At 46.0% G+C, this 15272-nt stretch overlaps 1 protein-coding gene across 4 annotated transcripts in view; it reads right to left on the bottom strand.

Annotated features, from left to right (window-relative positions):
* The window catches only part of LOC121662725 (alpha-2-macroglobulin-like protein 1), a 29190-nt gene extending 15501 nt beyond the window's left edge, over positions 1–13689 (bottom strand). For all 4 annotated transcript variants that reach the window (XR_006015386.1, XM_042024243.1, XM_042024244.1 and 1 more), the window contains exons 1-18: positions 13546–13689; positions 12739–12922; positions 11457–11507; positions 10970–11114; positions 10251–10303; positions 9917–9937; positions 9224–9383; positions 8645–8729; positions 8155–8266; positions 6781–6889; positions 6157–6266; positions 5209–5373; positions 4721–4948; positions 3778–3841; positions 3194–3339; positions 2484–2630; positions 1122–1295; positions 17–122 (exon numbers count right to left, since the gene is read on the bottom strand). Coding sequence is in view for 3 of the 4 variants with exons in the window: in XM_042024243.1 (XP_041880177.1) it covers positions 17–122; positions 1122–1295; positions 2484–2630; positions 3194–3339; positions 3778–3841; positions 4721–4948; positions 5209–5373; positions 6157–6266; positions 6781–6889; positions 8155–8266; positions 8645–8729; positions 9224–9383; positions 9917–9937; positions 10251–10303; positions 10970–11114; positions 11457–11507; positions 12739–12922; positions 13546–13613 (2128 nt within the window). In the remaining variant the exon portion in view is untranslated. The remainder of the gene's footprint in view (positions 1–16; positions 123–1121; positions 1296–2483; positions 2631–3193; positions 3340–3777; positions 3842–4720; positions 4949–5208; positions 5374–6156; positions 6267–6780; positions 6890–8154; positions 8267–8644; positions 8730–9223; positions 9384–9916; positions 9938–10250; positions 10304–10969; positions 11115–11456; positions 11508–12738; positions 12923–13545) is intronic.
* Between the last annotated feature and the right edge of the window lie 1583 nt (positions 13690–15272).

Here is a 15272-nt window from a genome sequence, read left to right on the forward strand (position 1 = left end):
CATGTCTGTTCCTTACCAACCAAATTGTCTTTTCTTAGATATATCTTTTTCTCAAAGTCTGGACGCACACAGGAAACGGGTTTCTTGATTCTAGTGTTGGTAAATATTTTCATGAGTAGTTTCTGGGAAAATAGTACAGACAGCAAATCATTGATAAATAAAAGGGAATGAGGAATGCTGAAACTATCTCATGATCATGGGTATCAAATGGGGGCTGGTGGCCAGTGGCAAAACACTTTTAAATGCTGCTTGTTTATATCTATATCCATAAACTTACAGACTCAGACTCTGACCAGTGCATAAGGAACGGAAACCAGATTCTGAGGAATACTGGGACCAACTATTACTTCTCATACAAGTAGATTTCAACTAGATCCGCACTTCATAAGTCTGACCCTAGCAATGAGACATAATCTAAGGAATAACCATCAAGGAGACAGCACAGTAACATGCCTTTTGAAGGGAATCAGGGCCTGTATCTGTATGGTAGAGTTCCATCAACTTAAGAAACCCATGCAATTCAGATTACACATTGGGTTGTTTTCAGTGTGTTGTTACTCTCTTCTCCTATTTTGAGGTGCTTCTACTTCCATATATTTTTTTAGAGAGCATTCTGCCAGAAGCAGCACTTCTTGCATTTCAGTTAGCAGACATGTTAACACTTTTCTGGCTATTGTGTTTGTTAGCACATTAGTTTATTTTGTTGTTTCTCTTGACAGTTAGCTATAAAGTCAAACTGTGAAAGACTTCCTTTTATTAAAACTGCTTTGAGGATGAGTAAGAAGACATTCAATGAAACACAGAGTAAAGTAGTTTGTAAATAAAATAACAGCCAAGTGGTGATTGGTCAGAATACGGTGAGGTGCTCAGGTATTACTGCTATATTCTTGCCACTCCCCCTTTGTAGTTACGGTAGCCTAAAGTAAATGTGTTCATTTTTACACTGTCTATCTTTGTCACATCAGGCGGTTTGTACTGTGCTTACTCAGCTTTCCCCATAGTCCCCAAATGAGCGTGGCTACACTGAACAACAAGGAACAGATGACTTCTTGTAGGCATTCAGGACAGCACACTGGAACTCACTAGCTCAGGAAAAGTTTAGAGGAGGTGTAGGCACTCACCTTAAACAGATTATAGACATCAGCCTCGCTTTGGTACCATGGTGCACCCATCCGAGCCTTTTTGTGGGGGCTGGGCTGCTGGGGCAGACAGGGATATGCCTCAAAGTCCTCCAAGCGGTAAGGCAAGCCTCGTCCTCCAACCGTGAAGCTGTCTTCAAAGACTTCCATATACAACTGCAATGGAGAAACAGAGGTCTTCAAAAGGAGCTGGCCAACAAGCATGTGTGGGGGTCAAACTGTTGGGTTGTAGCCCTCTATTACATATTGTAGAACTTTGCAGCTGAGGGAGTTGGCAGTGGCACAGCTTATACTAAAGGACATAACATAAAGGACATATACAGGCTAATATATACTAAAGGACATATATCCAAGGAGTGGATGCAGACAAGCAGCTTTTAGTCTCCAAGACAGTTCAAGCCTTTCAACACTAGGGTGCAAAATTAGGATAAAATTGCATTGGCACATCTGACCCACATATTTAAGGATTACTACTTTAAATACCTGTCAGTAGATGATGCAAGTGCTCTGCACTAGGACAGCATCCCTATGAAAGGGAACACCAGATCACACTGTGGGCCTTATCAACAGGTGTAGTGTGTCCCCCTGGATTTGGTGAAGCTTCTTTGTAACATGCTGGACTGCTATAATTTAGCTTACAACTTTGCAGGGGCCATATACCTGTTTTATTATCTCTGGTACACATTGTGGATTTATGTTAGGATTTTCAATTTTTGCAGTATTTTTGCTCCAAGGTTTTAATTCATTCCTCTGAAACATACAGCTGCTTTAAGGTAAGTGCCTCCAACCCTTCTGATTCTCAGAATCCCCTTGGGTGCTGACAAAATACTGACCACTTTTCACCAGCCACTGTGTGCTCTGAGTGCTCTTCTCTAGCTACTGTTTTCTAAAGAACTTCTCAGAACCATTGATTATGGTTATAATTCAGCAGTGGTTGGGGCAGAGGGATAGGAGGACCCTGCCAGGGCAAAATTCCATTTTAAAGGCTTAACCTCGCTGGTTGGTGGAAGATGGTAGAGCAGAGATGTGGATGTGAGGAAAGCTGCTAAGCACCCTCCCTCCAAGCAGAAAGCACCAGCATCTCTTTGAAGCAGCTCTCCCTGCCTACCCCTGCAGTGCCGTGTAGCATCCACCACCCTTCAGGCAGAGGCTTACAGCACAGAGCCGATGATGAGGAGCATGACCACCCCGTAACTGCTCAGAAGAGGCTGAGGAAGGGGAATGGCAGGGCAGCCACCTAACACTGCAGCTGTCCTGGCATGTACTGTGGGCTTTCTCCCACCCATGCATGGAGGCAGAAGGCAGGCAGACATTAGGGGGTTGGACATGGCAGGCTGCACTGACTCTGTCTGCTGTTAGGGTTTGGTTGTTCTCCAGGAGGATGCTCTTGTCAACAGCTTGCACAGAGCACAGGGACCCTGGAGCAGCCTTGAGGTTGAGTCTGACTTTGGATCCCGGGACTTCCTCCTTGTGTGAGAATTCCAGCACCACCTGCAAAAGAAGACAGGATCTGGGGGCTTAGCCTTGGAAAGTGGGACCCTGAGACTCTTATATGTCTGGGTAGCAGAGGGAAAGACTTTGAATAAGGTAGGGAAGGGGGATGAGGTGCTGAATCAGGCCATCCTGGAAATCTCTTGGGAAGGTTGAAGAGGCGGCAGTGCACACAGCCCTAGTCAGAATTCCTCTACCACCACACATCCACCACCCTCTGATCCAGAACTACCACGGGGAGCTAAGCAGACAGGCTTCTCTTCTGTTAGGGAGTGTATGAGGGACAGTGTGTTCCCACGTCAGTAATGGAGAATGGGGGGAGGAAAGAGTTCAAATGGGACTTGGTTTAGTCCTTGAGCAAAGCTTGCCAGTTGGTGATGTGCAGAGCAGGACTAGGAATTCAAGGAGAAGGAGGTTATCTCTCTTGTTTCCCAGCCAAAAATACTGGGCATCTGGTTTTGCCAGCTTACACCATTTGGATGAGGATAAAACAGGACCAGGAACCACAGCAGACCATAGCATATCAGTGATGCTATCACATTCCTTGTGTGATTTCTGCTCACCTTATGTCTAAAGCACTTTTCTACTTCAAACTGCTCCACATCAGCCACCACCTCTCCATCCGAGAAGATCGCATACACCAGAAGCTTGATGTCAGGCAGGAAGTCATTGCCAACAGGCAGAGTCAATGAGAAGGAGCCCTGCAGATCTGCACAAGGTAGCAGCAAGGAAGAGAGGGACAACATCCGAACAAATCAGCTCATTGGAGTGGGACACATGTTAAGAATCAAAAGAGGAGACTTAGTAATCTCTACCTGCAGGTAAGAACACCCCACACAGACAATGTCACAAATTAACAATAAAGCAAGCATACCACCCATTTCTTTCTCCAAAGGTACAAGTTAGCAGCAAAGTCCTAAGATTGGATATTAGATCAATTAGACAAGACAGAAGGAGGACAGTTGCCTAGAAAGACACTGAATTGAGAGGAGATTGTGTTGGTCTTAGGAGAAGGATCACCACTAAGAACTCAGTTCAACATTTCCCACCTGTGGATAAGAGTAACACCTGTAGACAGAGTCACTGGAGAACGGTCAGTTTTCTGGGGTGTGTTATGGGGCACTTAATTTCTCATGTTTTTACTCACTCTCATGGTGGGTAATTGGCACCTTCTTCTCTCTGCTGAAAAGGATCTTGCCTTTTGCTATCACCTGAAGAGCAAAGAGAAACCCCATTCAAGGGTCTGAATTCTGAGAGCATGAGAAGAGTGTGAAAAGAATACAAGAAGAGAGAACGATGTCTGACAAATGTTGCCCCAGAAGTTCCTCCATCAGAGCATGATTTCCAGAGCTCTGCAGCAGAGACGGTGATGGTATAGCTGGGTAGGACTTGAGACGTGTTGGCTAGGCCATGAGAAGGTGTGGCTGCTTGGAAAGCCAGAGGTACATCTGAAGCTACAGGCAGCTGCTCTTAAGACCCAGTGAACTCAGATCTTTGCATTACTAGGATAGAGAACTTTTTGATAGTATGAGCGAATACAGTTCAGTAACCAAGATAGTCATAATCTCTTGGCTAGGCTGTAGTCCCACCCTTGCTATGACTCACTTTCTTGAAAGTGGACTTCATCAAAACACTATTACATAGCTCTGGTGTGCATCAAGGCCCTGTGCAAGGGCCTTTCAAGCTTTTCCCTGCAAAGATACAGGTGGGGGGATGTCAGCTGCCCCAGAGATTGCCTCTTAGTTCTTAGACAGATTGCCCCAGACAGAGATGGACATCTGGGTCACACCTTCTGGGCAGAGTTCAGGCTAGCCCTCCACTGTCATCCACGTGAACATAAAGTAGGGCAAATGGCAGCCACCTATCGCCCAAGCTTAGGTCAAGACATGGATAACAAAGCAACACAGCTGGGGGCTACAAGCAGGTCCTGGAACTGCAAAGCAGGTGAAGGTTTAGGCAGAACAGAAGTCATAAACTGACTGTCTAGGAGTAGCTTTGCCCTTCCTTTGAGTATCTCTGTGCTCTGAGAAAAGGGTAAAATGCCAGTAAGCATAACCTTGCCCTGAGAATCAGCTCTCTTCTGTGCTCACCAAGTAGTGGAAATCAATGTGGTCTTCTCCAGGGCGGAGTTTATTCTGGGAAAGGATATAATCCACGTGCACTTCCTGCTCTTGATCACAGGACATCACATCATTCTTGGCCTTGATCTCAAGGAAGCTGTTGCTCTCAGAGTAAAAAGGTTTCAGCCAGTGGAAGCTGTCCTCTATTTTACTTTCAGGAGAAAATGGACTATCTTCAGTTGGAGGGGTGTAGGTACCCTTCAAGCACATAAACACAAGGTGGCAATAAAATTAGCATCAAGTGATGCAAGGGTACACCTGCTGAAACCCTGTTATCACCTGAGCTGATGGCAGACTGCACACCTGTAGGCTAAAAGTCTCTTACAAGATTTTCTCTTACGAAGTTTTAGCAAAAATCTAAGCCTAGTAGATTTGACCACAATCTCATTTTTCCTCTTTTATCTTTTCATGGGACACACCCCACACCAGACAAAAGATTTTCAGTGGCTGATACTCACCCTCAGAGAAACCATCGTGCTGTTCCAGCTAGTGGTATCCAGTGTGAAGTGAGCTTCCCCCTTCTCATCTGTGAGGAGTGACAGACGTGTCTCCTCATCATTGACGTCAATTATTAGATGGACTGTTTCATTTCTGAGGGGAGAATTTGCACTGTGGCAGAACATCTGTAAGGAAGAGGAGGAAGTAAATACCCTGTTGTGCCAGACTGAGGCACTGACAGTGCTTAATATTAATTGCTTCTATCACTGGGTTCCCTCAGCCTTTCTAGCTTTCAGACCAGTTGGAAGGATCCAAATAAAAGTCCAATAAATACACAAAACCAACAATTTGAAGCTGTTCAGGACTTGAACAAAATGGTAATAGAGGCAAATGAGACACCTCTGTTGGGGGAAAAGGTGAATTCCTCAGATGCTGAGCTGCTTCTTGGACAATGCTGCAGGATCTTTGATGATCAGAAAGAGATTTTTCCCCAACAACTTAACACTTGCTGTTCCTTGTCCTCCATGCTGGGGTCAGTACTGGCCCAGGTGAAAGTGTTTCTAGCCCCAGGACAGCAGTCCTAGCATCACCCAGGGGACCTGAGTCAGAAATGACTGCCAGTGAACTGATATGCAAGTCTTTCGAGATTTCTGCCAAGTTACCATGAGCATTTATCCAAAGGGAATGTTACGTGCCTGCTGACGCCACCCCCGTCCCATATGCACAGTCTAGATCCAGAAGCTGCTCCTGGGGAAGCCTCCAGAAACTGCAGCTGGCCCCAGAATTCCAGCCCAGGAAATACACTATGATAGGATGGGGAGAAAAAAATTTCTTCTACAGGAGGCTTCACTCCTAGTTTCTGGGTGCCAGCAGAGCAGCATTTACTTTCCTGGAGACTGTTGCTTTCTGCCTGCGAAAGGCTATATCTATGATGTATTCTCAGCAGAGAAGGGATCCATGAGTGTTACCTTCCCTGTGTATGGTATCCCACGTTTGTAGAATGGATGGAGGTTGATAAACTCTATAGATTTCATTATTGTTGCAACAGGAATTAGAACATTCTCCACAGAATGTGCTCCTGGGTGGGGAGATGAAAAATCTGTTGAATCCTAAGTAGTACTCTTAGGGAAGCAGAAGACAAAAAGGCACTTCAACACTACCTACAACATCTACAAGCTCTAAAATTAGGAGAGAAAATACATTCTTCTAGGATACGATTCCCTCAAGCTTTCTGGGCTTCCTCCTTCATGACATGACGCATTGTAGCCTATAAGTATTTATTTATATGTTTATTTGTTTATGTTTTTTGAAGATAAGGGGAAACTAGATGACTGTTTAGTTATAAACAGTCTGGCACCCTGGTGTCCAGGCAATCACTGAAAAGTTATACTCATGCTAAGGGAGGTGAACGGTGGAGAGGATTAGGAAATCTGGTGAAAGCAGATGGAAGAGGTACTAGAATAGAGATTATTACCGTGACAGATTTGGGAACCTTCGAATTACTTTTTCAAAAGAAATTCCACTGCCACAGAAAGACCAAAACCAAAAATGTTGCCTGTGAAGAAGAGAATGCTCCACATATTATCCAGTACCTGTTCCATTTTCCACCAGTTTTCCTACTGCAATTACATGGCTGTCAGCTTCATTTATTTCCAGAGCTTCTGTCTTCACTGTGAAAGTAGCGCAGCCATCCTTATTTGTCTGCAGAGAGAGAGGAGAACAGAGAGAAAGAGCATGGTGTGGAGGAAGAGAAACTATTCCATAGATGCCAGGCAATCCTAAAGAAGTATTTCCAGATATTTTCGGAACAGAGGAAAGCTCACAAATCCTAACTGCAGAAACCCACCATGGATAGCTTAGGCAGAAAAGAAAATCAATATGCTTGGATTAAACAGTCACCAAAAAAAGTGGCAAAAAAAAAAAAAAGTACTTAAGGCAAATCACATAAGGGTTAATTATGTCACAGACAAACTCAGGGGACTGGATTCAGCCCAAATCCCATAGCTGAGAGAGCATGAATTTCATTATGTGAGCTAAAGGTCTCCCTGAAATACTATGGCCCTGATGAATAAAGCCTGACAGTGTGGCTTTCCAGACATGACCATTCCTGTGACATGGCCATATTAAACACGGGCATCCTGCCAGGTACAGATGGTAAGAGCTTTGCCAAGCATTGAGGCAGAGCCCGGGTACGGGCAGTGCTTCTAGCCAGGCCTGTGAAGTGCTCCTCAGAACCTTCCAGGGCCTCTTACATGCCATGTGGAGCTGGCATTCAGCTGGTGTTTTGCACAGCTAAGACTGTACAGCATTCCAGCTGGAGTGCATTTTAAAAGATGTGGAGATCCAGCTAGATTTTTATATTCTGGCTCATTGCTGGCTGGTCTGACATTTAGAAATATTTTCCTGTGGCTCTCAGGCCAAAAGAGCTGCATCTGAAACCCGTGGGAAAAAAACAAATGTGAAGCTTAACCACAAATATATAATGGACACAGATGGGAAGAAAGTGTAACCAGCAGTGGACATAATTTCAGCAAGCTTAAGGTGACCCATTGTGCAGGGATACAGCAAGAAACAGGGCATGGATCCACAGCCCATGTGATGCTCTGGTAGCCTGCTTATTGGTGGGAGTGGTCACAGGGCTGAATAGGCCAGTGATCTGAATAGCCCACACCTGATGGAGTGATCTGAGTGCATCCAATATGATACAGACCCTTGGAAAAGGTGCCAGGCACCACTGCTTCCCATAGCTTACACTTTGTCCCAAAGTACAGAGTCAGGTATGCGCAGCTAGAGCAGTAAATCAAGCAACAGGGTTCCGGGAGGAGGAATCAATGGATCATGTCCAGCAACTGGGAAGACACCAGACTAAACAGGCTGGTGCCCATCTGAGGTGTATTGAGGCAGGTTAAGGGGGCAGAAACAATCCCAGCACATGGTACTCATTACTCTCCTATTTGTTCACCTACCCAGCTGTTTTGCTTCTGAATCGCAGAACTTGTAGCACTGTCTTCCATGGCCTGGGAGAATGTCATAACAGTAATTTCTACTTTCCCTTCAACAGGCTTCCCATAAGTATACCTATGTCAAAAGAGAGAAACATTCACTAAAAGACAGTCTGCTGATTGTCAGCAGAAATAGTGATCTAGGACACCTCCTATCCTCATCAGGGGAAGTGGAGCCTGGAGAGCTTTGAATTGTACCTTGTTTGCTCATGCTTTAAAATCATTTTGCATCCCTCTCCATCCACTATACCCAGCATCCTTAGTGTCCTTGAGTCTCACAGTAAGTGACCAGGTGTGAGAAGGAGCCCATTCCAGAGAGTGATCTGCCTCCCCAAGACACAGGATAATGCAAAAAGATCATACTGATGAGTGGAAGACCACTTCTAGTTTATGAGCACTCTGGAGGTGACGGTGGAGTCAAAGGGCAGAGATCACAACAGTATCACGTACTCACTTGCCACAGACCTCCAGCTGAAATTCCTCATCTGCTGTAGTGATATGTGGAGGGTGCTCAATCTTCATCTCAAATTTTTTCAGCACTGTATGGAAGAGAGTAAGATAAGGATGGAGGAAAAAAAGAATGGATGGTATAGATGAGTACGGACACTGACAGAAGTTGTGTTACAGCTGCAGTCCAGATGAGGGAAAGACAGTGATGTTCCCAGTTCTTCATCACCATGCTGCAGTAGGGTTCCTCCCCCCAGCCACACCAGGCTGTGTGTGCTGCTACAACTGCACGTGGGACTGCTTTCTACTCCAGCTCAGTTAAGATTAAACACGTAAATGGCACACGGTTTTGTCTTTACCAATGCCAGTTAATGGGACCAATACATGATCCCACTTCCCATTATAGCAGCTGACTGGAATGGATGGCAAACCTGGCCTAGAAAAGGGTGACACAGACCCATCCATCTTTGTCCCCACTCTGTTGTTCTCCCAAGGCAAAAGGTGGGATGAACACGGCTGCATCACCCTGCTCTCTCCTCCAGCTACCCACACTGCTTTTCCCTCCCCTCTGATGTTCAAGCCTCACCGTATTCCTTAACAAAAAAGGTTTTTTGAGCCATGTGCTGCTGCACTGAGATGGTGTACTTCCCAAGGGATGCTTCGGAGGCCAGGGGGAAGGATAGATCCACAATGCCGTGATTTGACTTTACATTCAGCCACTCAGCAATACGGTTGTATTCAGGATCCTGTTTGGGAAAGGACACGCAGAGCCACCAAGTCACGTTGGGAGCACATGTACCTGGCAGGTCCAGCCATACTCAGGCACAAGGAGGCACTACAAGGGCTTTACCTTGACCCAGTAGAGAGGACCCCAGATCACCAGGAGAGATACCTTCACTTCCCTCCAGTATTATTTTAGTAAGCTTTGGAATTACAAAGGCTGCCAACAACAGTAAAGCTACTGGGAAGTGACAACATCATAACAACCATGGGAAGGAGAAGCAGCTGTGCTGCATCTATTGAGTGCTTGTCCCTGTCTTCTGTGCTCTGTGCAGACAGGGCATTGGGCAAAGGTTCAGTACTGCCCTGTCTTTTGCTGAGCTACGTGCACCATAGAGCTACTGGTTTGAATGAAGAACCCAGGCTGACCATGTAGAAAAACCTTTGGCTGAACCTGAACTATAATCATATCCTTATGAATTTGCAGCACAACTGTGGGAGTGAAAGATCACAGTAGAAGAGACAGACATATCCCTTTGGTCACTTCTTTGTCACTTACCTGCAGCCATATCTGGGAATACTGTAAAAACAAGAAAAACATAACCTTAGTTTTGTAAAACACCATCCATGTGAACCAGTATAAAGAACTCTGCCTGACATGGGTCCCTGACCAGAAATGTCTGCCCCATCCAGACCCCACAGTATGTCTCCTCCTCCCTCTGTGCCAGCTTACACTGGTCTTTCTCCAAATGACCAGTGATTAAGTGGTTTCCTCCAAAGATAATTTGTTCTTATGGTTTAACACGCATGAAGGGAGATGTCTCTTTCATGAGCCTCTCAATGTGTCTCATGTTGAAGTTCCTACTTCCAGAAAGGCACAAGGTGATACTCACCTCATTTTTAATGACCTTAAGGTTCTCATTAAGGTTCACAATTCGAAATTTCACTGTAGATACGAAGAAAAACATAGTAAAGTATTCTGGCTGCAGCATGTCCTTCCACAAACCTCTTTCTCCTTTTCTGTGCTCCAGTATTCATGTCTCTCTGTTTACCTCAGAGATAGTCAGGTCTTTTCCCAAACAGCCTTCCCCAGCATCTCCCACCCCAGAGGGCTTTGTTTGGGAGGCTTATATGCAGCTGTGTGCTACAGAAACCCACTGCCTGTACGAGGAAAGATTACAAAGTTGGGGTAGACAGTGGGGTTGTCTGTAGTGGGGTCTGTCTGCAGTCCATTATATTGTGAAGACTGTGGGGTAATTCTCTAATTTTACAGCTTAGAACTGTCACTCTAGGTTTTACTCAAATATGAATGACAATCTTCAAAAAACAACTTGTCCAGTGTCCTGGAGAGTTCTGGCTTTCCCTTTAGGAGTCATTAGAGATATGACACCAAAACAACACCCAGGAGCAGGGGACTGGGAATTTGGTGTAGCACAGCTTGGAGGGGAACATCCTGATTCAGACTGTTCCTAGAAACATTGGATAATAGAGATCTGCTTTCTTCCATGTCCAACAACCTTAGCTTTCTGCACTCGGTGAAATCTTCCCACCAGGTGTGGCTGCTACCCTGGCCCTTCCCTCCCCATTTCCATATGCTGCCTTCTTGCCTTACCTGTTTCTCCAGGTTTGTATAAGCCCTTGTCTGTCTCTATCAGAATTATATTCTTCTGAGGCTTGACCAGAACTTTCTTGTGACCCTCAAAGAGCACATTGTCTCCACTGTGGATCAGGACATGCAGAAAAACCACCTCCTCTGGCTGTCAGGTTAAAAAAACCCAACAAATTACCTCAGACTACAAAGAGCTTGAAAGAGAACCAGAGGCACTTGTCCTTCCAAAACCTCCAGTGTCCCCCTCCTCCTTTCATCTCCTGTGATTTAAGTCTCCCATTTCCCTAGTCATAGTCTTCTTTTTGTTGTCCAGCTTCTTCATTCTTTTTTCTCTGCCTTTCTGCTTGTCGTATTTGCCTCTTTGTACGTTTCTTTTTCCTCTCTACTATCTTTCCCACCCTGCATCTCCAATATTAACATGGCTCAGGCACAGGAGAGGCTGAAGCCCTCTAATCTGTAAGAGGAGAGGCAGACAAGAGACATATCCTACCTGTGTCTTGGAATCATCTGTTTTCTTGGGAATTAACATGAGGTCTGGCACCTAGGTTGATTGACACAAGGAAATGGAAAAAAATTCATCAGAGACTTTGCATCTTATCCCAGATATAAGACATCATCTCACTGTTAAAAAATCCCCAAACTTCAGAGTCCAAATTCTTCTGTATGATTCTGTAACCCACTTGTGATTCTAGGGAGAAGCAGCCACTGCCTTGTTCGTGAACTTAGGAGTGAACTGACTGACATGTAATTCTCCCAGGTAACATAAATGTGAGAGTTTTATGGAACCAGGTAAAACCATAGGAAACTCAGATCTGGAGTAATGGGAGGTAGGATACTGATCAGGCAAACACAAGACATCTCAGCATCAGAAAGACTGAGCTCAGCAGGAGAAGGATTTTTGGGTGGTTTTTATTTTTTGCCAACAGCAGACTTCCTTGGCTTTCCAGAATCAGGACTTGCTCTCTCCTAAGGGCTGGCACCAAACTCTTGGTTAATCATTGTCATGCTGATGTAAAACCCAAAAGTTCCTACAGCCCCTCCTTGAATCCTGCTGAGTCTGCAGGACAGTCAGGGCATAGGCACAGTGACTTTGTGCAGTGCTGAGGAAGACGGGGCAGTTTGTAGAGCCTCAGCACCACACACATCTCCATGGCTCTCCAGAAATGTAGCTGAGGGTTCTGTAGTCAGTGTGTCCAGATAAGCTAACTAGAGCCGTTAGCAATGCAGGAACTCAAGCCACTCCAGAAATACCCAGACTGTCTCAGTGAAATTCGGTTCATTGTGGGTTCAGCGCCGTCACAGCTAAATTCAAGCAAGCTCAATGTCTATGCAGACTGCAACTACATCTGGCAATGTAGATGCAGCTTTAGAGCAGAACGGTCCTCTTGGAGCCGAAGGGGAAAGCTCCTGAGGAAACAAGGATGAAAAGAAGGTACTCCCAATGCACTGACTTTTGCTGTGATATACAAGCATCTTTGGGGACAAAAAACTGAGTAAACTGAAAGTAAGTGTTCAGCACCATGCTTTAAATAGGATGAAATGCACTGATACAGATCAAAAGAAGAGATTTTTTTCTACACAGGAAAGATTCCCTACTTTCCTAGACTCCAGGACACTGTTGTATTTTGCCTGGCACTGGTAGGGAAATATACTTTACCTGCTTGGAACCTATGGCAAGGAAAAGGACAATGTACCCAGAGAAGTGCTGTGCTCTTGTATGAAGTGAAGGTGAAAGCATCCACTGTCAAATCAGTAGTCACATCTACACTCACCTGGAAAGTGATGCTCTGAAAAGTGCCTGGCTTCTCCACATCCTGCTCCACCAGTGTGTGATTCCGGGTTTCTGTCTGCAAGGTGACAGCCAGGTGGATGGCCTCAGTTAGGGAGCTGAAGTGAATGTAGAGCTTCTCCTCGTGGGACTGCTGAATGATAGCAGGGAACACCACCATATAGTGACTAGAAGAGAGCAGTACATGTTCAAAAACAAGTCAGAGGGCTGAGGTGGACAGGCCAGAATCCATCTCTGCTGCTTTCATGAAGAGGCAGACCAAGGACCTGAAGTGTCTGGAGGACTGCATTGAAGGAAGTTTAGCACTTTTAAGCTGCTTTCTAACCCAGAAAGGAGGAATATGCCCAGTGTGAACTCCCAATTTCTCTGTGTCACCACCTTGCCACCAGCCAGGACACAGCCGCCCATGCACAATGCTCCAGTTGCAAGTACACAGAGCAAGGCTGTGTGAGGAATGAAGCCAAAGATTCAGTGGCTGAGGCATAAGGCTTCAGTCCTCACACCAGATTTCACCCCCACCAGCACCAGATGAACAGAGGCAAAACTCCTGTGGCCTCTGTAGCTCTGGGGTGTGTGCAGTGCAGTGACTGCACAAGTCAGCACCAGGGGCTGCCCCTGCAGCGGTGCTTGATGCCCAGGACTCTGCAGGAGCTGCTTCTGCTCAGCCTCCCTGGGAACCAGGCCCCCACCATCCAGCACTGTGATGCCAAAGAGTGCAGCCCATCAGCACCACCCTTCAATGACAGACCCTTCCACCAAGCCCCCCAAAATCAAAAGGAGAGAGCCTCACGGTTCCAGGCTTGCTGCAGCTGCCACTGGGAATAGGGCCAGGGCTAAGAGGAGCACTGGTGCTCCCATTGCTTGGGCTGGGACAGACAACTGACGAGATCACACTGGAGGAGAGGACTGCATGTACTGATGGGTTGGAGCAGTCCTAAATACCCCCCTCAGATACTCCTAGGTTCAAAGAGTAGGGGAGTTAACATCTGGAGAGAATATCTTTTCTAGGCTAATGACATTAGCTAATATTTACTTGCTCCCACCAGCAGCAGAGTGAAGGCCACATAGCACCGTTTTCCACCCACATTTACATTCAGGTGGTATTCCAGGTGCCAGGACACTGAGAAGGAATATATGGGAATACTTATCTCTAACTCAGGCTGAAGGGGACTTGGGAGAGTCTCATCTCATCTGTGGCTGGTCTAGACCCTGGCTGTAGTATCTGATGAGAGCCAAATCTGCACATGAGCTATTGTTCTCAGCTTGTAAAAAGCAGCATTAGTGATCTTCCCCTCATCCAGTTGTTACTCAGAGCTTGGATTAAAAACCTTTCAAATCACCTCCATTCCATGCATCACTACCTCTGTCCACCCATCCATCCCAGCCATGTCTGGTCCTCCTGGGTACAGAATCTTTTCCAGGGCAGTTCCTGCTACTTACGCCAACTCCCCTCATAGTTCCACTGTAAGGCCTTTCCAAAGAAAGCATGACATTTTCAGTCCACACATATTTTATCAAATCTCTACTTTACATGTGCCCAAGCTGGATGCCCAGTCTTCTGACAGATTTCCCCAGCCATAAGGTGATTCTACACTGACATCACCCCCCTATCTCCTCCAGACTCTTCCTGGGCACTGCACCCTTGTGTTTCCATCTCCTGAGGGGCAGCAGTGAAGTGCACAGGGCTTGGATGAATTTGCCCTCTAGTTACAACCTCACTTGAAGGTGGATGTCCTCATTCTGTCCTGGCCCCAGCTGTGTTTTAGCAGAGCACAACCAAACGTACACAGCATAGAGAGAATTTGCCATCCATCCATGCCCTGCTCCCAGCTGAAGCAATCCCCTGGATTTACTTTGGCACAGTCTCCATGTGTGTGCTTAGCACCCACTCTCTCAGAGCACAGTCCGATGGAACAGGGGCACACCAGCCTTTAACCTAGCACTGACATTGCAGATAAACCTCAGGTTTAAAGCACTGCATGTCACTGATCTGGGAGCACATTTGATTCTCCAAAATTAAAATGGGGTTTAAGTTCAAGTCTAAACTAGTGAGACAAAAACCAGAAAGACAACTAAAAGATAATAAAATGCTAGGGAGGAATTCCAGGGAGGAATGGAGACACTGGCAGAGCTGCACGTGAAGCCCTGGACTGGTCCAGATGGAGGCTGCAGGTCAGGAGTGAAATATCAGTAAGAAGCAAATAATACCTAAGAAGATGTTCTGCAGAAGAAGAGCCATGGACAAAAATCCACTGACGTCACAACGAATTAATTTGTATCCAGAAGCTTCTGATGACATCCCAGTAAAGACACTTTTAAAAAAAATCGGGCCCCTGCACCAAATACAGTAACTAAGCACTCCTGCTCCCAGGGGTGCTGCATAGGGCAGACAAGCCTTCTCCCAGAGAAACACCAACAAGCCTTACAAAGTCTCGAGGCAGCTGCCTCTGGTTTGTAGGCAGTAAACACTGTCGCCACCCCTTTCTCCCGCCCACATTCCAGCCACGAGCAGCCTGA

The sequence above is a fragment of the Corvus kubaryi genome, unplaced genomic scaffold (genome assembly GCF_017639235.1).
Source record: "Corvus kubaryi isolate FWS band 111438036 unplaced genomic scaffold, C.kubaryi_AGA036_p1.0 37260, whole genome shotgun sequence".
In the NCBI taxonomy this organism is placed as follows: domain Eukaryota; kingdom Metazoa; phylum Chordata; class Aves; order Passeriformes; family Corvidae; genus Corvus; species Corvus kubaryi.